General features: G+C 39.8%; 1 protein-coding gene across 1 annotated transcript in view; it reads right to left on the bottom strand.

Moving 5' to 3' along the window:
- Positions 1-20,382, bottom strand: part of msraa (methionine sulfoxide reductase Aa) — a 63,658-nt gene extending 43,276 nt beyond the window's left edge. The window contains exon 1 of the mRNA XM_080882284.1: positions 19,316-20,382. Within this exon, the coding sequence (XP_080738410.1) occupies positions 19,316-19,451 (136 nt within the window). The 5' untranslated portion in view covers positions 19,452-20,382. The remainder of the gene's footprint in view (positions 1-19,315) is intronic.
- Positions 20,383-23,100: the final 2,718 nt, after the last annotated feature.

The raw sequence follows: 23,100 nt of genomic DNA on the forward strand, positions 1-23,100 counted from the left end.
CTGCAGGAACCCAAACGTTGTCTGTTGGCTAATCCACAGTGTAATCCAGTGTGCTGATACTGGGTGCCTTCTTCTGTCTTAATTGGACAGATGCTGAGAGATTTTTCATCTGAGATGCCCCAGTTTCCAGACACCGGAAAACTGGATTTAAACTCTAGAATAAACGCTGGTAACGGAATGATTTTTGGCACAAAACCAAGGGAGTTGAAAGTCATAAAAATCATCACAAATGAAGCTTTAATCCAAAAAGCATCAACCTTCAACAACCTGCAAATCCCTGTGATTTCAAATGGAAATTTAAGATCCTGCACCTTAATACTGGTACACATTCAGCATCCCCTTTCCTCCTCCTCCCACATTATCCTGTGTGTGTGTGTGTGTGTGTGTGTGTGTGTGTGTGTGTGTGTGTGTGTGTGTGTGTGTGTGTGTGTGAGAGAGAGAGAGAGAGAGAGAGAGAGAGAGAGAGAGAGTGTTAGTAATGGCTGCCTTCAGGGACCAGCAAAGGCATGTTCATTACTGGCTACACACAAGCACACACAGGTACATGCGCGTGTGTGTGTGTATCGCACACGCATGCCATACACACACACAGACAGACACACACACACACCAAGACACTGAAAGATAAACAATTTAAATGTAAATGTCAGTGGGAAAGACAATAAATTCAGACAGAATACTAATGAGAGTAAAAGCTCACTGTGTGTGTGTGTGTGTGTGTGTGTGTGTGTGTGTGTGTGTGTGTGTGTGTGTGTGTGTGTGTGTGTGCGTGTGTTTGTTTGCGTGTTATAGAAAAAGAAAGATAAAGAAAAAACAAAGCTCTGAAATGTAAACACCTTTCTTAGTAACAGCTGTTGCAAACACACACGCACACACACACACGCGCGCACACAACCACACGCACACACAACCACACATGCACCAGCCCATTTGTTTCTTGAAAGATTTGAACAAGAGCAGATAATAATGTGTACCAATAAGTTTGCAGGATATATTTAAACTCAGATGAGATAGAAAAAAAATCCGTTATTTATTATAAAATTGCACTACAGCTTTTATAATTTCACTGCACAATATTTGTTGTTTGGCCTGAGCTCTGCAAAAGGACTGACTTGAGTTTTCACAAAATCGGTGCAGCAATTCTGCTCATTTTAAAAAATGTATTCTGCAGTGACAAATCAATTGCACACTGCTATTTAAGCTGCTTTTTTCCACACATTTCCCAGGCAGGGCTGATTTTTAATGCTCACAAGGTTCATGTTTTAGTTCAAATGACACCCAGATACAGTAACTGCGCACACTTCAAAGTATTGTTGAAATTATGCTCACTGGTTTGCTTTCCTGCTTCTGCATGCTGCACTTCAGAACCTGAAACAAAGCCCCACACCCTACAATTTCCATCAATCCTTACCAATAAAAATAGAGCCAAGTTGCCACCAAGTTCGTCAACAAATTCCTGTTTTTTAATGCCAAAAATATATCCATTCAACTCAGATTGACTTCACATTTTTCCTCTCTTCATCTTTGCCCCACTTGCAGTAGATCCAAGCCACAAATGGGACCTGTCTCCTAGTTTCAAATCCACTGGTACCGACCATCCAAGAAGTTTGTGCTTTAGTTCTCATGGGTGAAGTTGCAGCATTGTTACCAAACACTAATTAGCAGATGTGTGTCTGTGTATCTATTCAGATTAGTCAGCTAAGAACGACGGCTGTTGTTAGCTGATAAATTACCAATCCATTGTCTCATCCAAATATGTTAATATCTGGCTCAAAAAACTAATATGATAGCAGTCAAAACACAGAGGCTTCAAAATGAGGTTACAGTGGCTACACCCACCTTATATATGTAGAATCTTTAGAAATATAAAGTACCAATAGAGTAACTACATCAGTTAGTCTATTGTTTTTAATTAAAATAATTCAGGAACCATAGTTTACCCTACAATACCTGCTCTGCAGCCTTTAAAAATATTTATTATTTCTTTCAATGTAACCTTTATGATCTTGTGAGTTTAGAGCTTTACCACAGCATTTATAATACCGCAATTTATGTTTAAGATATTAATGTGTATAATATTCCCAGTCCCACACAATAATACAAATCATTTGACATGCCAGAATTAAATTCCTCTTCTACTTAGTGCCAGCCATGCCATTTCAATTCCAGATTTAATATGAAATCATCTCAGAATGCAACAGCGTGAAAAACAAATGAAAAGGAATGAAATCTGGATCGCCCCCCCAACAATTTCCTTTCTAAACTTACAGGACTGCGGGGACACTCAAAGTGAAACATGCTTCCTGATTTAATTGTTGTTTGTGCTGTAGACTGTTTAGAGATGAAGAGCTAAAAACTAAGGCAAGGGACATTCCCCCCTGTTTCCACCAGCCAATCGCACCCTGGGCGTATCTGTCGGGACTGAAAAAGAAAACATAATAAGAAACTGCCTTAAGTGTGCATTTTTTGTAATGGTTATCAGAGGGCAAGAAAACGTATAGTCCTATGGAAGTCTACAGACTGACCTCAGCAAAGACTTTCCTGCTGGGTTTATGGTCACAGTCAGTAATTTCATACTGAAACACTGAATTTATTTTAATTTTTTCTCAATGTAAGTATCAGAAAGGAGGATTATCCCAGATATGTTCATTGGCTAACCACTTCTGACTGACCAGTCTGACCGCTTGTCACATTCAGTTTCATAACACCAGGACAGTGATGGCTTCAAAACGAGACTTCAAAAACTAGTGGGTGACCTCACAATGGCAATTTTCATACTGTTACTGGAATCAGTATACTGGTGTGTATAATCACAGGTGCGTGCACCAAGGAAGAGCTCATCAATGCTGTGGTGCCCAATATGTGTTCATGTATTGCATTTAAAAAGTCAAGCAACAAGCAGTAGCAGACATATTATGGGACTAAAAACACACAGACTATTTTCATTCTCATGCTTGCCTGACTTTGCGCGCTGATTTAAAGAAGACAAAACAGACTGCAGATTGTTTCTGCTCCGCATCTTGTTTCTGTGTTTATTCAAGACAGTTTCTGACTGTTTGCACTAATTTTCTTTTATTTAGTGGTAAAGAGCAGCGAAAGAGGTTAGAAAGCACTTCAGGGCCCTTCACATCAGAGACCCACTTCATTTTAGGTTTTGTGTGTGTGTGTGTGTGTGTGTGTGTGTGTGTGTGTGTGTGTGTGTGTGTGTGTGTGTGTGTGTGTGTGTGTGTGTGTGTGACTAACCAGCCTGCCTCCCGGTCTCTTCTCCCGCTCCCTAAATCCTGTCACAATAATAAGCCTGATCTCAGGACAGGCGTTTATCCATGGTGACATCTGTGGCACACACGTTCACACTCTCCATTAGTGCTGCTCTATTTCAGCTCAGGCCTACGTGTGTGTGTGTGAGTGAAGGCAGCCAGAATCAGCCAATCAGCACTCAGTACATTCCAGTTTATCTCCATGGCCTTTCATCACGCCCTTCATCGCTTTTTAATTTTCTGTAGTGCAGCCACAGATAACAAAAGAGAAACTGATAAAATAAGAAAGAAAAGAGTTAAATAAACCGATCAGCACTGAATTTATTGTTGTGTAATGAGGCTATACTGCGTCATTAAAAGATAGTCACCTCAATCCTATGAATCTGCATGATTTCCATCAGCCTATTCTGTAGAAAATGATGTGACTTTCAATAAATTTCTGCCGATCCGAGATAAACGAGAGCAGAAAATCTCTTACGTCACCCTGCACACAGAGCTGACAAAGTGCTGAGTCAGGCTCTTGCGTCATTGTCTTATATTTTGTAGCTATTTCATCTCCCTTTTTCCTTTACTTGGTTTTCTTTCACTGTTCATCAGCAGCACAATAAAAACCATTATGCTTGAAGGAAGAGCAAACTCCATGTAAACTGAAAGGATTAAAACTTTCCTTGTGTTAATTGAAAGCACGGGAAAAATTAAGACGCAAAATAACACCCAACAAACTTGTCAGATGTTTGTTGGGTGCAAACTTTTTCCAATCAACCACTCAAATCTGTGAGAAACATCCAGTCAAACTTCCCAGACTTAAGACTAGTAGCAAACAACAAAGGAAAAAAAAACTTCTGATCTATGAGATACAGACGTGGAGGTAAAATAGTTCAAGAAGATTCTTGACTCGATGCTGCCTAAAGCTGAGAAGTTGAATTCTCTCAGGATCTTACTGAGGGATCCTGGGATGGAAAGGTGGAGCATGAGTTGGACTGGTTAAAAGAGCTATGCCAAAATCACAGTGTGGGTAACACAGCACAGTTCTCAATTTTAGTAGTTGCCATTAATGGTTAAACAAGCGGAAAGCAGTCAGTAAACAGTAAAGTGCCAAAAACTCTAATGGCCACTTGAGGCTGGCTCCAACAGAGAATCAATCCCAAATCACATGTTAAAATGTCCAAATTAACAGGAAAAACAAACATGTTTACAGCCTGATACAAAATAGTTTTGGTTTATAAGCGTAGTTTTACTCTTCATAGCAACCGAATGTTCTTTTAGAACTCGTCCATGTGAATGGTAGAGTTAGGGGCGTGGCTACTCTGACTAACAGGTATGCAGATGCAGGCAGCTGGAGCCAATCAGCATCTGCTGGGCCTCACCTCTGCTAATCCAAGTGCATCAACTGGACCTTTGCCATGGAGCATGTAATCATCTGACAATTAATTTGAGTTTCCTATGTGTGCCTATCTACCGAATTTTTCCTCCACTTCGGTACCATTGATTCATTAATGCTGAATTCTCTCGTAGCTGCTCTATTCCCATGTTGTTGCAGTACATTAATGACTAACCTCGTATTGTGGATGGATTATCTCAGTTGTTCTCCTGGCTGAAGTTTTGGTCCATTTACAGCATCCTGCCATGCGACTGCAATTGTTCCTAACCACTGGGAATCACGTTAACTTTTATCGAGTGGAAAAAAGTTAGCATTCATTCTCAAGCTTTACTGTGTTTATAATAATAATAATAATGGATTGGATTTATATAGCGCTTTTCAAGGCACCCAAAGCGCTTTACAATGCCACTATTCATTCACTCTCACATTCACACACTGGTGGAGGCAAGCTACGGTTGTAGCCACAGCTGCCCTGGGGCAGACTGACAGAAGCAAGGCTGCCATATCGCGCCATCGGCCCCTCTGGCCCACACCAGTAGGCGGCAGGGTAAAGTGTCTTGCCCAAGGACACAACGACCAGGGCAGAGAGCCCGGGAATCGAACCGGCGACCTTCCGGTTACAGATACGCTTCTCAACCCCCTGAGCCACAGTCGCCCCACGTATGTATACGTAGCACATCATTATATTGCCCAGAGGTCGGCAACCTGCGGCTCGGGAGCCCCATGCGGCTCTTTAGTCTTTGTAGTGCGGCTCCGCGTGGTTTGGGAAAATAAATTAGAAGTATTTAGCTGAAGTGTATTTTATCTATGTTAGTTCTTTTTTAACTTGTAGTTCTAAATTGGAAGATTGTTGTGATATTGAAATATAAAAATAAAATTATATTCTATTATTTTTTTCACTCAAAATAAGCGTCACACTCGCGGAAGCCGGTGTACCCTCCGAAACGCTGTGCATTTATCGAGACTTTCAACCCCAGGTAGGCCAATTATGGATCTTTGTATCCACATTATGTCAGCAGCTATTTTCAACCGTGAGCTATGTTAAAAACAAACACCGCTCACGCCTCACAGATGACAGCTTACAGTCCTGCGTAAAGATGAAAGTGACTTCGTACAGCCCTGATTTGCAGACGCTGTGCGCAAAGGTTCAGGAGCAGAAGTCCCATTGTAAACACGGCAGACCCGACGATGTTTGCACGAACAAGCTTTTCACACACAGTTGCTGTACGCATACAGCCGGCTGTAGCTTTGCAGCTCACAGCCCGACACACGCCAACACAACAGCAGAGAGAGCACAGACGTAAAGGCGGCGAGCCGTGATTGCGGGTGTCGCTCAGGTGCGTCCGCCTCCCCTGCAGCGGCGCTGCAGACCACGCCAGGTCTGGTCAGGTAAAATACATATTTAGGCAGAATTTTGCAAATATCTATCTTTCTTTTTTTAGCAGCATAGTGCTTTTTTTCCAATTATTTTTTAAAAGCCAGGCCAAGGCTCCAAAAGCCCAAAGGCAATATAAGGGTGGCGGCTCACAACAGTTGTTGTTTGCTACATGGATCATTTTAGTTCAGCTGGGTGTCTTTCCGTTTGTTATATTTCGTTCAAAATGTGTTAATTACATAAATAAAATATAATTTTCTCTGTAGCACTTCATGGGTTTCATAAGCAACACACCTTAGTTGTTCACACAAAGCATAAAGATAAAAAACAATAATTACAGTGTTATCTTCATTTTAGATGTCAAAAAGTATTTGCAGCTCCCGGTGTTTTCTTTTGCGTGGAAACCGGGTCCAAATGGCTCTTTGGGTCTTAAAGGTTGCTGACCCCTGAGCTTGCCCAACTTCAGTAACCCTGCAAAAGTACAAAAGTTACTGATGTTTGGTTTTCTGTCTTCATTTATGTTGGAAGTGGTGGCAGAGCTGTATGTTTTAATTTTATCACAAATCACTCAGTCAGAACATGCTATATCATGCTTAGGTAACTAGCGAAACTAACTTCCTGCTAACTTCTAACTCCATTAAATTTAATAAATCTACCTACGGCAGATGAATGGTATCTCAAAATAATGTGACGAGACATGGCCTTCACTGGATCCATCTACTGTTCGTGAAGCCTCATCAGAAATGGCCTCCATGGAAGGGTGGCTGTTAAGAAGCCATTCTTAAGGAAAGGAAGAAAAGGCTGATGTGTGCCAAATTACACAAGTGGACAGATGTTTCAATGAATATCTGCATCAATGTCTGATTTTCTGCGCAAAATATAAAGAAATTAGGGGTAATTCAACACTTTAGACATTACTATATGTACAAAAATTCCCACATATGTTTGTGGTTCTACAGAAAAAGTCTAAAGATCACTAAAGTATGTCTTCTTCCATTTTAACCTGTCTGAAGAGTGTCTATGCAAAATGTCATGGTAGAAACTTCCAATTACTGCAGTTATTAGCATTTGTCATGTGGTCTTCTTTTTTGTATTTCCTCCAAAATTACTTTTCTCTTTAAAAATGCTGCTGTTTAAGAAATGATTAGTATCTATATCAGTAAAATTGTAGCTAGAAATATTGATAACGCATCAAATTGAAAAAAAATTGGTATCGCCCATCTCCATGAAGAACCCCGCCTCCTCCCCCCTGGAGCTCCCGACTTGACAGTGATAAATGAAGCACTGCAGCTAATGTCTAGCTTGGGGAGATTGGAGTCCACACACACACACACACACACACACACACACACACACACACACACACACACACACACACACACACACAGTGAAAAGATTGCTTCTACTGCACTGCAATTAAATCTACAAAGTAACCTCCCCCCACCCTCGCCTCCTCTGATTGCCTGGTTTCTTCATCTTCCTCCTGCTCCCCCTTCCTTGCATCCTCTCTTTACCTCTCCCTCCTTCGCCCATATCTCTCTTTCCATTTATTTCTCCCTGCTAAAGGATTTCTCTCTCCCAATCTATCCGAGCCCCTCAATCAGCTGCTCTGATTGCCGTCATCATTTTTTATAACCGCCCATCATTACAAGCATCAGCGTTACCGTTATTGTTCTGCGGCTCGCAGACATACTGGACATGACAAGGAACCTGTACACTCACTTATTTTTAACACAAGGTTGTTGGAGTCCCCTGTGTATAATGGGGAAATATTACATTTTAGAGGGTAGAGTTTCCCCAGAAGATTATGTAGGCATTGAATTTGTCACGGTCCCAGGTTACAGTGTTGTGTTTATTGAGTTTTGGGTTCCTGTTTTGATTTGTTACTCATTCTTCTCTTTCTAATGTTCTCATTTTCTGGGTTCCTATGTGTCTTGCCTCTCTCTGTCTTCTCTGTGTGTCTGCTTGTTTATCCGCATGTGCTCTCCCATGTCTGTCGTCTTTATTAGTGTTGATCTTCATGCATCAGTTTAGTTTTTTCTCTACGTGACTTCCTGTCTTGTTTTTCTGGGCCTCGCTCTAGTTTCACTTCCTGTTATTTCATTCAGTCGGGATTACCTGCTCCACAATTCTTAATTTTATTTGTGTTTGTTTGCCTTTACCTCGTACTAATGTACGAGGTAAAGGCAAAGGAATAGGTAAAGGTAAAGGAATCACAGTGTTTTCCCTGCATCCTGTGTAAAGCCATCTGATTATGTTCTCTTTTCTCCTGGTTACTTCTGCTACTGGTGTCCCATTTTTGGGATTTTGGTTACAAGTTTCCCTTCTGAAGTTTAACACTGCTATCAGCTTTTTGTTCGTTTTGTCTGGACGAGTTCTCAATTCCCCCAAACCCAAGAGAACCAGCAATAAAGCAAATGTTTCGCTTGAAAAATTACAAATCAAGCTTCATATGGAGCAAATTTTCAAACCTGATGTGCAAATTAAAAATATCACAAGCTGATCTGATGTATCGATATCAAAAGTACAGCAATCCAAATTCTGACACTTTCTTTGTTGTATTTTTCTTTTATTTCAGGTGCTTAAAATGCTGCTTTCCTTTATTAACCAATGTTTCATTTATTACTTTAGTTATTTTATTACCATTAATAAATATTCAGGTTTTAACCAACATTTAACGGGGCTCAGCAATTAATTTAATTCTCATTTCAATTACTAATTTGCCTTTGTTACGTTTCGGTGTGTCAGTGTTTTGTTTTTGCATGTCTTATGTATTTCCTGCTTTACTTTGAAAGTCTGTGTTATCTTAGTGTGTTCAGTTTACATTTTCCCTGTCTCGTCAGTTCTAATTTGCCCCAGCTGTGTTTCCCTCCTGTGGTCCATTTCCTGATTGCTCCCTCTATGTATTTAAACCCTGTGTTTCAGTGTGTCATGTTCGCGATCTCCCCCGTGTTGTAAATAGTTTGGTGTTTTGTTGTAAATAAATAGTCTGTTGTAAATAGTTGTGAATGGGTTTGTCAATACTTTCGTCATGGGATATTTTCGTTTTGGGGATTTTGGTGGAGAGCCTTCGTGGTTTTATTTTCCTTATCTTTGTTTTTCTACGTTGCACCCCGGTTGCCTAGGCCGGGGTGTAACATATGGGGGCTCGTCCGGGATGTGCAGCTGGTGGGCTGCGTGTCCGTGTGTGCAGCTGGTGGGCTGCTCGTCTGTCTTCGCTGGAGGATCCGAGGGACCGCTCCAGCCTTCATCCGTCTCTGCTGGAGGGTCCGGGGGACCGCACCAGCCTTCGTCGTCTGCTGGAGGGTCCGTGGGACCGCTCCAGCCTCCATCAGCTTCGTCTGCCTTCATCCGCCTTCGCTGGGGGGAGGGTCCGTGGGACCGCCCCAGCCTTTGTCGTCGCTGGAGGGTCCGTGGGACCGCTCCAGCCTTCATCCGCCTTCGCTGGAGGGTCCGAGGGACCGCTCCAGCCTTCGTCGTCTGCTGGAGGGTCAGTGGGACCGCTCCAGCCTCCATCAGCTTCGTCTGCCTTCGTTTCAGCCTTCGTTTGTCTGAATCAAACTTTTCACTTGGGGTTACATGTTTGATTTTTGGGTAGGGGGAAATGTTACGTTTCGGTGTGTCAGTGTTTTGTTTTTGCATGTCTTATGTATTTCCTGCTTTACTTTGAAAGTCTGTGTTATCTTAGTGTGTTCAGTTTACATTTTCCCTGTCTCGTCAGTTCTAATTTGCCCCAGCTGTGTTTCCCTCCTGTGGTCCATTTCCTGATTGCTCCCTCTATGTATTTAAACCCTGTGTTTCAGTGTGTCATGTTCGCGATCTCCCCCGTGTTGTAAATAGTTTGGTGTTTTGTTGTAAATAAATAGTCTGTTGTAAATAGTTGTGAATGGGTTTGTCAATACTTTCGTCATGGGATATTTTCGTTTTGGGGATTTTGGTGGAGAGCCTTCGTGGTTTTATTTTCCTTATCTTTGTTTTTCTACGTTGCACCCCGGTTGCCTAGGCCGGGGTGTAACAGCCTTCTTTATTAAAACAAGATAATGGAGGGAAAAAATAATTATTATGCTGCATTTTGATTTGCAATGATTCCTTCATTTCACCTTTCAGCACATCCTTTTTTTTTCTTTTCTTTTACTGCTCCAAAAAGGTCGGCACTGACTCTCCACTGGACTGTGGCAGGTTTGGCTCAGTTCAGATTTATTTATGTGGTTCGTTTTTTTAGTTGATTTGTATTTAAAATTAAACGGCATCCACTAAATGAAAATGATGTCTTATAAATCATCACTTTTCCCAAAGTCTGAGTGACTGCGTTAAAATAACGTTTGGTTAGAAATGTTTGATTAATGCCATAATAGCCTCATTATTTGAATAACTGCAGGGTTTCTGTTAAAGTGGTCACCATAAATGTTTATGGTTTATAATGTGACAGTTATTCAGTTCAATTAAGTTAATTTGCATTAACTTTTTTCTTTAATTGCAACACCATAAACTAGAAATGGTCATCGGAAGTTTCTCTATTCGAGGTTCAAAAACAGTTAAAACTTCACATCTGTCACTGTAGGACAAAACAAGCATGTCCATCTTTACATATATGGATCAAAAGTGGTAACGTAATTGTAAAAAAAAAAAAAGAGTTTAATGGGTTAACTGCACAAAATTAAATGTATGTGGTATATGCCAAACACACAACTCAATCAGCCCCAGCAAAACAATTTCTACACCTGAAGGTCTGTTTTCTGTTTTGCACTAATCTTCTTCTTCTTCTAGCCTCTGAATCAGTGGATTGACAGCTATGAGTGTAGTTAGAACGGGGGTGTGGGTTAATAAGCCTCCACAGGGCTCATATATGCGCGTGTGCACCTTCCTGACGGTTCGACTCGATCGATCGCTCAGAGCCATTAGTCTAGAGACAGTGTATGGTGCAGGGAAAGTTGAAGCACTTTGCACTGGTGGAGTGCTTAGTGTTTTCCAGACATCTTTATGTCATAGTAATGGTTCTTTGCATTCATACATGCTTTAAGTACATGCTTTGGAGAATTTTGACTGCTGGTTAGAGCAATAATACTAACATGTAGCACACAAAATTAGGCTTTAAATTATACTTTTTACTACAAGATGTAAAAAAGCTTGATTTAAATCAATACATTTATGATATACAGTTATAGCCTGACACAAGCCTGAATTGGATAAACAAAATAAGATGGATGGATGCTGATGATGTAGTGCATACATATTTTATCTTATAAAAAGTTATTTTATTTAATACTAAAACTATTCCTACACTACTGTAAGTACAGGCTGGGTTAAAGCTTTAGTATATCTTCATTTACTGATAAAAGATTGGTGTGTCTACTGCACAAAAGGGGATGTTTTGGGGATGGCTAGGATGGGAATGAGGGACAGCTCAGGTTGAGCAGTTTAGAGACAAAGTTAGAGAGGCAAGGCTGAGATGGTTTGGACATGTGCAGAGGAGGAATAGTGGATACGTTGGACAAGGATGCTGAACATGGAGTTGTCAGGCAGGAGAAAAGAGGAAGACCTCGAGGGAGGTTCACTGATGTAGTGAAAGAAGACGTGCAGTGTGTTGGTGTGACGGAGGAGGATGCTAGGGACAGGGTGAGACAGAGGCAGATGTGCTGCTGTGGCAACCCCAGAATAAACAGCCGAAAGAAGAAGATTTATTCGTAAACATAAGCTGCCGCGGTGATCCACAAACAAAATTTTAATGGAGATGGTTACTGTAAGAGGCATCTTCTTAGCTACATCTATATCTGCATCTTATATCAGTGTAAGGCCAAAAACATATGACATGAAAAAAATCCCGGATAACTAACAGTGTGCAAAGCTAAACAGAGTTCTAGTCTCACAACAAGCCGACATCAGCTCATGATTTCTACATATGGTCATCTGTTACAACATCAAGTTGAGTCAAGTTGAATCAAATTGAATCGATTTGTTTTTATATCAGCACATAAACCAACAGCAGGTGTTAGCCAAAGTGTTGTGCAGCTAAAAAACTAAAAGAATAATTAAATAATAAGGAACATTTTTAAAAAATGCTGGGATGGGAAAACCACAAATAAAACAACATAATAACTCTAGGTTAAAAGTCAAAGATGGGTGTCTATTCTACAAATATACCATTCCCACAGAGCGCAGGAGTACTATTCACAAACTCCTCAGTAGTCTTCCATAACTTGGCATATCAGAAGAAAATGGGCTTTTATGGGGGTGGGTCTTAAAGAGACGAGAGGCAGAATGGCCTGTTTATGACAGATAATGAAATTATAGGCTGGATAAAAGGGCAGTAAAAGTCTTTTTTTTTTAAATCCTACAACAATAAACAAGCAAATGAGCAATAAAAACTGACAGTGATACATTTTTACAATATTTCAACTATCTTTTGTTTTAAAGATAAAAAAGACAAAAGACATTACTAAACTATAAATACAGGTACTCACAATGCCAGCAAACGCTAACTTGTGTCAAATGAGGGGCTGCATTCGGCTTACAGAGAGTGGTGTGAAGAAACAAATTTACAAACGTGATATCTGCTATTCAAAGCCTCATTAGCACAATATCACATCAGACATTTACATCACACTCAAAAAAAAAATCCCTGGAAACATTTGCTGTCAGAGTTATTATTATAGCAAGTTGCAATAATAATTATTTACACCTACAAGCACACCTGGTAATTAAAAGACATCGACACACCAGCTGCTGTGTGTCTGAACACATCTGACATTAAATTCTTCATTAGTCTTTTTGTTACTATTTTCCATCTGTGTGTAGGTGGCGAGAGCGGAGCTAAGACATCTGAGATGAGTCAGGTAGGAGTAGTAATGTCCAGATAACACCATTAAAAAATATTTAGCTCTAGACTTCTGACCCCAAACACGAACATCCCAGTAGGGATTCGCTTTTTGGACAACATATTGCAGGGCTAAGGTTACTAGTGAAGGTAGAGCAGATAAAGAGCGGATAAACTGAAAAAGTTGAGGAAATGTTAATTAAAATAAATGCAAATATCAACTAGATTGATTAACCTCTAGACACTAGCTGTAAAGAAAAAACAAAGCCAATGCAGTGCCAAACAGTGCAGTTCCTCAAACGGCCTCATGGGCCTGTCTAAAACTCCCACATTAAAACGCTTCATAACTTCACAGCATTAAAAAGCATGTTTACAGACTGGTACAAAAATGTTTTGGTCTCTATGAATAATTTTCCCCCTTCATAAAAACTGTACAGGCTTCCTTTTGATTTATAAATTTTTTGAGGGATCTTATTGATCTAGGCTCCAAAAACTTGGCTTCAGGCAAAACTCCAATGTTTTCCATGTTTTATATGAAAGTATATGTACCTTTATAGTAGAGAGGTACATATACCTTTCTACTTGTATGTATGTATGTTTAAGAATTGTTTGGTGTTTATCATAAATGTTGTGTTCAGTGTGTAAGAATTTCAAATCATACGTGTGGTCAAAGTTTGGAAATATTCACAAATGTGCACGCTACTATGACAATTACAGTTAAATGTTGCTATTATATGTAGACAAGTTGTTTGTTTCAGTCGGAGCCAACAGCTCTGGCCTCTATGGACAGTATCCCCAACAGCTCTCATTCACTCATCAGCCTAATAATTTCTCAGTTATAGCCCAATGAGCATATCTGGGATAATCCTCCTTTCTAAATCTAAAGTTGTGTCCATGCTGGATGCAATTTGCTCGTTGCACATCACTTTGAAGCTGATGGCTGGTGGATTTTCCAGGCACTGGGCCATGTCAATCACAGGTACCCTTTACTCTCATTGGAAGTCACTTAAATCCCTTACCTGGAAGTTTAGAAAAGTTTATCTAAGATTCCTGCCTTCATAATGTTAAAAGTGGTTATGCCACCCATAGTCACTCAAAGTCGCAGGATACCCTTGAATTTCTGTCATCTCTGGTTGTCACATTGCTGCAATGTTCTGCTTTAGAATGTCAAAATTCTAATTTAAGGTGCTGGCATGTTGGCTTTATTTTCTATGGGTCCAGATCATTCAGTTAGTTTATGGGGAATGGAATTTCCCTGTTTTTCTGTCTGTGTTGATCATGCACAGGTATGGCTGCTAACTGAGCTTCCTGATAAATGAGCACTTTCATTGGGATTTCTTAAATTATAAATTATTAAACCGTTTTATTTATCTGCAAGTATTTTATTTGCCTGATCAGCATTATTTAACTGATCAGCATAATAAGCTGCCTCTTAGGCAAGTTTTCCGTGGATGAACTCTACTTCCACGGTCATTGACTGCAGCTGTGAGCTCGGTGTAGCAGCACATAAATGAACCAGTTCTGGGCAGCTGGATGACGAATGCTAGCTGAAGTCCAAAATGGTGAAACTGGAGAACTTCCAACACTGCAGGATGAGACTGTCTCTGTGGACTGCCCCAAGAGCTAGCAAGCCAGCAAAACAACTGATGGGAAATTAAACATGGCGTGGCGGGAAGCACTGGGTAAGCAAGTTAGGAACAGTTAAACTTTCAAAATAAGAGCGAGGGGATTGCCAAATTTGTCATTTGTAAATCAAACACAGATGGTGCCATTCTTTCTAAGGGAGAAAGAAAAAATGCGAAATACACCTGTAGGGCCACACCTTTCAAAGTCTGTATGTAGATGAATGCAGATTAATGTGCAGATTTTACATTATTATATACATCTAAAACTAGGCAGATTTAAATAGCTGCAATTGGTAACTGTATTAATTGAGACCCATCTTTCTAAAGAAAATACCTGCAACCATCACTTTTTCTGGCCCTTTATGCTGAACCTTAGAAAGTCTGAGAGTTTAGGTGAAACAAACCACTAGTTAAAAACGACAAAGGAAATTTCTGAAAACTTAAAAATCATTATAAATTATTTCAGTCAAGGTTTAAGCTAACATTCCAAACAGTCCCAGGCTCCAGCTCGACTAATGTCACAATTTGATACTTTTCTTAGTCCTCTATCATAATAAAGCAAACATCTTTGACTTTTGACTTTTTAAAGTATTCTTGAAAAAAAAAAAGGTTTCCATGACTTTTATCACTATTGCAGTTTTGAACAAAGTCCCATAAGTATTCAAGTACTTATTTGAACCCATTATTTCTGATCCTACTACTAGGCACACCTGGTCAGACATGTTAACATGATTAAAAATAAAGTTATAGTCCTACTTAACATTGTAAATACATAGTTCTGTGTAAAGTCTGATTGGATTCACTGTTAACCATGCAAAAGCCAACCAAAAGATCTTGGTGGGTATTTTGGTCTTTTTCTTAGGCTTCTGGCCCTGTTTTGCCTGCTTTGTTTCCTCAAGCTTGATCATCAAACACATACCTGGCTGCTCTTTTTGTGTCTACTCCCTTAAGCATGAAACCTCTTCCCCCAAACAATTACTATTGGTCTATGACGTTTCAAAGCCCAAAAAGCATTGATACACAAACCTCTTGCGCTGCACACAGATGGCCTTCCTCTGGCTACTATGAGAGTCTCTGAAGTCCAGTATCTGGCCTTGTCCAGTTCACAGATGCTGTTTGGCGCTCCAAGAAATACGAATGCTTTATAAACTACTTTTTTAGCATTAAAATCACAGGTCGACCTTTTGAACATTGTAGTCACGCTACACTTTGTCTCCAAAACCTAATCGCGTCCAATTGGTCCAATGCGGAATTTCGTTTAAATAGAGAAAAGGGCTTGTTTGTTTCTGATTTCCATTGACCTCAAAGACGCTTCAGTCCGTTGAAAATACTTTTTCTCTCCCGTCTTTTTGAAGCCGATGCAAAGCTTGTCCCCATCCACCACCACCTTCACCACCACCATGCCTGGACGTTTCTTGATTTCCTCTGGCGCTGCATCTCTGAGCCAGACAGACAAAGGAAGGGAAGTCCTGCCAAGTCTCTCGACTGCAGGCATGGCTTTTTCCTTTCCTCTCTGCTCCCTCGCTCTTTCTTCGGCTCTCTCTCGATTGTGGCAGTGTTCCCGAGGAGCCTTGGCGATGCTCCAGCATGTCTGCCACTCCGTCTGAACCTTTCCATCCTACCCTCCATCCCGATCGTCCTTTCGCTGTGGACCCCCGCCCCGCTAACCCCTCCACTCCCACATCCTCCTTCCCCAGTCCAACCCCCTCCAGCCTAACCAAAACATTAAACACACTCCAAAAAACAAAACAAAAATTTACATTCAACTCATTTATAATCAGTCAAATATTTGATTCCGCATCTTTTTCTTTCTCTTCAACCCTTAAACCAAAACTCACTCAGTATTCCAAAAAACTGTTGTCGCCCAACAACCTTTACACTTACCACTAAAAGGAAGTGACCGCGTGTGTCTCTGACTGTGTGTGTGAGTATATGTGTATCTCAGGTCTTTTGTTTAGTGCCAGTGCAGATCTATTCATCATGTGCCAAGACTCTGTGCCCTCACTTGTAGTGAAGAGGGGGCAGGTTGGTGCCAAGTGCCCTGACTGCCAGCTTAGTGCTGCTGTCGGTCTGTTTATGCTCACAGAAAGCTCTCTATCTCTCACACACACACACACACACACACACACACACACACACACACACACACACACACACACACACACACACGTATAAGCACAGTTTTCTTTGAGCCATTTACAAGCAGGAGTGGCAAATATATTTGTAAAGAGGGAACAAAATAAACAGATGTATGGAATATTAAAAGCAAGTGCTAATATGTATAAAATTAAGCTGATATTATCTGATGCTTAATCGGAATATATCTCCCCTTAATATCCTCAAAGTATAGTTGAGCAACATTATTGTCTTATGGTTTATTGTATGAAATATTAAAACGTTTTAAAATTCTACAACATTATTCGGAGGAAATTGTGACATAAAATGCACCTTTTTTTATATACATGAACATGTAACATTCTGTTACATGATATCTAATTTTGCTGTAATTCTATAAAATTATACCTGAATTTTACATACACTACATACATTATTTAAATAGTTTTCTTAGATAAACCTTGCTAGTAGCAGGTTTGACCCCCTTTTCCTTCAGAACTGCCTTAATTCGCCATGTTAAAGATTCAGCAAGGTGCTGGAAAAATTCCTCAGAGATTCTGGTCCATATTGACATCACAGCATCACACTGTTGCTGCAGATTTGTCAACAGGACATCCATGATATGAACAACCTTTTCTACCACATCGCAAAGGTGTTCTATTGAATTGGCATAGCACGTTATCCTTCTGGAAACAAGCATCGGAAGATGGTACATTGTGGTCATAAAGGTGTGGACACAGTCAGCTACAATACTCAGCTAATTGGTACTAAGGGGCCAAAAGTGTGCACAACGCTATCATACAGTACCACCGTCAACAGCCTGAACCAAGGCTTTCACATAGTTTACGACAATTTCTGACCCTACCATCTGAATTTTGCAGCAGAAATGGAGACTCATCATACAAGCCAACGTTTTTACAATATTCTATTGTCCAACTTTGGTGAGCTTGTACTAACTGCAGCCTTAGCATCTTGTTGCTGTAGCACTTGTGTTTCAAGGTTCAACATCTTGTGTTTACATAGATCAGGGGTGTCCAACTCCAGGCCCCAAGGACCGGTGTCCTGCAGGTTTTAGATGCGTCCTTGATCCAACACAGCTGAACCTCCAGGACACTGGCCTTTGAGGCCTGGAGTTGGACACTCCTGACAGGAATATTCTTCTGCATATCTTTGATGTAACTAGTAGTTATTTGATTTACTCTTGGCTTACTATCAGCTTGACCCAGTTTGGCCATTTTCTGACCATTCTCTGTAAACTCTGCAGGCGGTTATATAGGAAAATCCCAGCAGATCAGCAATTTCTGAAATACTCTGCACAACATCGGCACATTCAAAATCACTCAAATCTCATTTTCACCAACAATATGTAACTATCAAAGGGATTCCCAACATTTCTAACTTAATCATTTTTAAACATGCAAATATCAGAAAATATTTTGAGAATTAAATTGATTATACTGATACTAACAAGTTATCCAAGTTAAGTTGTACCCCAGCTCTTGCAAAATGACAGCTGAAACAGGCAAATGCATCCACAACACTGAATTTGGGCAAATGGTTGGAAAAATTGATGGATGGGTGAATTTTATAACACAATGGATTCAAACTTAAACCAAATATATTGCATAATGTTTAACTGCTGCAACTATCAAAATGCAGTTTTGCTGCAAACTGAATGCAATGTTTGGTTAGTCACTAATAAAGCATCATATTTTATATGTACTGTACTTAAAATTTGAGGAGCTGTTATCAGTTTAAGCAGTGGTTTATAATCTTTGGACCTTGTCAGATTAAAAATCACTTTTTACTTTTGATCCCGTTTAATCTTTCACATATCTGTGGGGCATTTCCACTCTAACTTTTTCAGAATTCAGAATTCAGAGAAAACAAATATCTAATTCTTTGCGAAATACAAACAATCGGAGGATAAAATTACAATATGTAAAATTATGACACTTTTTCCATTTTATTCACTTTCTATTGGTCTGATCTATCTTTAGATTTATCTACCGATGCTTAACTAATCATTAACCAGGTAAAGGCACAGCAAGCTGCAACTGTTAAATATTGTTTACTTTACAAACAATAACTTCACAATGTAATAATAAATCAAGCTTTTTTTTCCTGGCTCAAAATGGGCCTATGAAGCATGACTCTGCACATAAGCATGGTTTACCCGCATACAGTAAAAGTGTTATAAAGCAATATAAAGATATCTTTTGTGATTTCTGCCCATAATTACATGAAAATCTCGATTTTTCCATCACAAGGTTAAATTCTCACACATATTTTTCCTTTTTTAAATTTTACTTCTAATACTTCAGCATTTAAGTTTCTTTATTAGGTGCTGAAATTTAACCTGTGACTGAATATGTTTACATTCATACATTGGTATTAAATAAGTGAATTATTTACAGACCTCTACATTTGCGGATATTCGTTTTTTCCTCTACCACTGTTAAGAGACTGGGACGCGCATGCGCAGTAAAAGCATACTTTAACTGGGTAGTAGCAGGTGTAGCATCGGATAAATTTGCGATTGTTTAACTTAATTACATTCTTATAACTGAAGCTGCTTTCTTCGTGAATGGATGGAAACACCTGGGAAGTAACCCACAGACCATTGTAACACTAAACAAACCAGCAAACAGCTCGTTTCATTTCGCTACATAACGCGGATATGTAGTAAAGTTATATCACAGGGCTAACTTAAGCTAGCCTGCTGAAGCTAACCGGGTCCACTCTTACCAGAGACTTTCATACTCTCAGTCCGGCCGGGCAACGCTGTCTCTGGGGTCGGCATCTGTGCTTTGGAGGCCATATCTCCCATCCGAATGTTGACAAAGTGACGCCAAACGAAAAGGATCCTGGATGGAGAGACCATTGACCCTCAGCACCTCTCACACCCTGCTGCTGCTGCACTAGCTAGCCTTACCTAACAGACACATGGGTTTGCGTAACTGTAAGTGTCGCCCCTTACACAATGATGACTGTAAACAAAACACATTTTGAAAAATGTTTTATTGCACACTTACAACATAACATAGTGCATTTCCTCATTGAAGACAAAGTACACATTTTGCCACACACGATGCAGAAAGTGAAAGTTAACTACAAAAGTTTTTCATTGTTTTTATTTGTATTTTCTTGTAAATAACTGGGACCACAATAAAGACGAATTCACCTGCTGGGTTTGTTTTTCATTTCGTCTTGTTTCTGTGAACACTGATGAGCTGTATATTCACCAGTGGCTAAGTTAACATAAAAATTCCTATTATTTTGAATGGAGTTCAGTCGTAGTCTCTCAGATGTGAGCTGGTTTGTAGTTTTATATGACTGGTGCTCCGTTGCTGTTAAATACTAATATGAGAGATTTATGTATAAAGCTGGGGAATTCTTCTGTCACAGGAGCCAATCCACAAAAGTGTAACAAAACAACTTCAATAAGGAAGAACCACTGAAAAAATAAACACAACATGACAAAAATAGCTCAGCAAGTTTAAAGAAAATGGTACAATCAGAGATTTTTTAAATAAAAGTTCAAATATAATACAATAAGTGGCTTAAGTAAAAACAAATGCATTGAGACAGCCTCCACACTGAGCTGTTAGCTGTTATTTACTGATTCCACTCAGTTAAACTGGCCATCTGTCATTTTACCTAAACCTCTGTGTCAGTTTGAACTCATCAACACAAAACTGTCGAAAGAAACATTTGTCTTTCACACCATTAAAAGCAATGTTACTTAGTCTGTTTGGAGTTTGAGTTCCCTGTGGGTTTCAAAGATCTTTTTCTTCTTCTTTCAGCTGTTTCCTTTAGTCACTACAGCTGATCATCTCAGTCCATCTCACCCTGTTCCTACCTCCTCCTCTGTCACACCAATTCTCTGCATGTCCTCCTTCACTACATCCGTCAATCTCCCCTGTGGTTTTCCTCCTTCCTGGAAGCTTCATAATCAACTTCCTTTGGCAAATATATCCACAATGCCTTGTCTCCAAAACGTCTCAGCCTTGCATCTCTAACGTTGTGTCTAAACTTGTTTTTTTGCTGTTGTTTTGGCCTTGGAGACCCTGATGTCTGTTTGGTTCTGTATATTTTTTCTAGCTAACTTTAATACTGTACATTAATTAAATAAATGCTTTGTTGCTCATTCAGCAAGCTGATTCTAAGACTTGTGGTTTGTCCTCCCTAGACTTTTAGGTGAGGGGCAGTAGCACCCTATGGCAGGTACTCCTCTTGTGGGACAGATGGGATAGACCTCAGGTCCCCTTCATCGCCATGGTGGACAAATGGTTTAGAAAACTAAGAGACACATGATCAAATATGACTTATTTAATACATCTACATAAATACCATGACCCTGAAATTTACCTGAAGCTGTTCATAATGTAGATTTATGTCTACAGTAGACTAGAAGACTTTAAAATGACTTTTACAAAACTAATGTCTGACACTGTCTCATATCTAAAGGCAATCTGTCATAAGTCAGGGTTTTTAGTTATAGACTGTAAAGGCTTCTTTAAACCCGCCAAAGCTTTTTGCAGACAGACTATGTCAACATTAACTGCCCTTTAAACAACAGCATCTCATTTGTACATTTGTCAAATACGAATTAAGCTCTGTCTCAAATTATGCATTTTAATACTTTTCTCACTGTTTTGTGAGCATAAGTGTTCACACTATTACAAAAGTATATACAACTACACAAACCCCAGTGGTGTACTCAGGAGGGTCAGAAAGTAGTCAGTAGAACACTTTTGTTCGATGTTATAATCACAAAGCACCTGAGGCAGTAAAGTTTTTCTCAGCTATTCAGGGACAGTTTTTTCATGCCAGTTAAATTACAACATACATTAATATGTAGATATAACGTACAGTAAGACAGCACTCTGAACTTTGTGCCAATGCTTTGGGGAAAAGGGTCCTTTCTTTACAAAGCTAGATCCTGTGTGACGTGTTTCACCCTCCACCTTTGAAGAACTCCACGAAAACCGTCTTTATTGCCCAGTGCTGCACCTCCTGAGCATGAATGGTAGCGCATTTCTGCAGAAGCCAGAGGCTGATTAACAGGCCTGGTTTGGGGACTACATCATCATAGAGCCACATAAAACGTAGCTTTGGGTGTCCACATCCTTTAGGACACAAAAGCTAATTGTATTGTTAGTTAAAACTATCTGGATTAAATTAACAGTTTATGTTGAGGTGGAAGGGGGCTCATTTCACCCTGTGTGTTTGGTGACGCAGTGGTCCTCAGAGGAGGACGGAGCATCCATGAGTGGTGTACTCATTATATATTGAACATTTCAAAGACTGTGGATCTTACACTTTTACTGCTAATATGATATTATTTCCCATCATGTCGTCACCATTATAAGAAGAAAAACTGCTGATCAGTAAGGCAGAGGCAGCTTTTGTCACTGCTGGCCTAAGAAGAAAAGACGGTGCAGAAAGTGGACACGGCATGGAAAGAAAGCAGAGGGGGCACTTATTGGTTACTGGCAGTGGTCACGGGATTGAACTTCACTGGTTTTAATTAAAAGCTTGCCCTAAAAGAGCTCCAGCTGAGTTTTGTAACCATTTTACACTAAAGAAACAATGTGACAGGGGCGCCAAAACATTAGAAAAATACAGCCATTAAAACGAACATGCACACAATATTAAAATGGATACGTTTTATTCCATACCTTGAAAAATGAAAGCAGAATATGAAAGATAAACAATGAAAATTGTAATTACAGGGAGTTAAACACCACACGGGTATAATGGTTTGAATTATGAAAGTAAACTGTAAATATTTGACATTTTAATAAAAATCCAAATAGCAGAACAGTTTAATGTAAGCTGTGAACACTTCAGCCCTGACAAGAAATGAAAAGTAAATATTAAATGATCACAAACATTACACAATGAATTAAAACAAAAAAATGTTCAAGAAAACGATTTGTGTGTTACTCAGATGGTTCAAATAAGGTTGTAGGGATTTCTTGAAGAAAATCAGGCTCCATGAGATGGAAGATGATGATTATTTCATAGTCGGCAGCTATAATGGTGCAGTCAAATGAGCACCGAACAGCCTCCATCAGTCAACTGGTTCCCAGTACACTAGGTGGTGGTGGGGGGATGGATGGAAAGAGGACAGATGATGAGCCATATGGAAGAACCCAGGAGGAACGCTGCTAATGCTGGAAAAAATGTTAATTTCGGTGTCTCATTGTTCGTGTATGAAGGTGGGAATCATCAATAATTCAGATGGCAGGTGCACAGTTTTAGTTTTCACTGGAGAAGAAGACTTTTCTAAATGTACACTTCTCTGTTAACTCTTTCCATCCCTTGGCTTCTTTATATTAGAACCAAGCAATGCAGCATTTCTCCAAACATTTCTGAACATCTACTGATTGGAGCACATTAAATGAAAATGTCACCTGGTGCAACTCTGAGTGAAAATAATGTGCTGCATTTCAGCTAAAGTTAGTAGATATATTGAGTGGTTCAGGTGGGGGCAAAGAAGGCAGGGGCCCATTCGTACTCGAACT

The sequence above is a fragment of the Rhamphochromis sp. 'chilingali' genome, assembly GCF_963969265.1.
Source record: "Rhamphochromis sp. 'chilingali' genome assembly, chromosome: 5".
Taxonomy (NCBI): Eukaryota; Metazoa; Chordata; class Actinopteri; order Cichliformes; family Cichlidae; genus Rhamphochromis; species Rhamphochromis sp. 'chilingali'.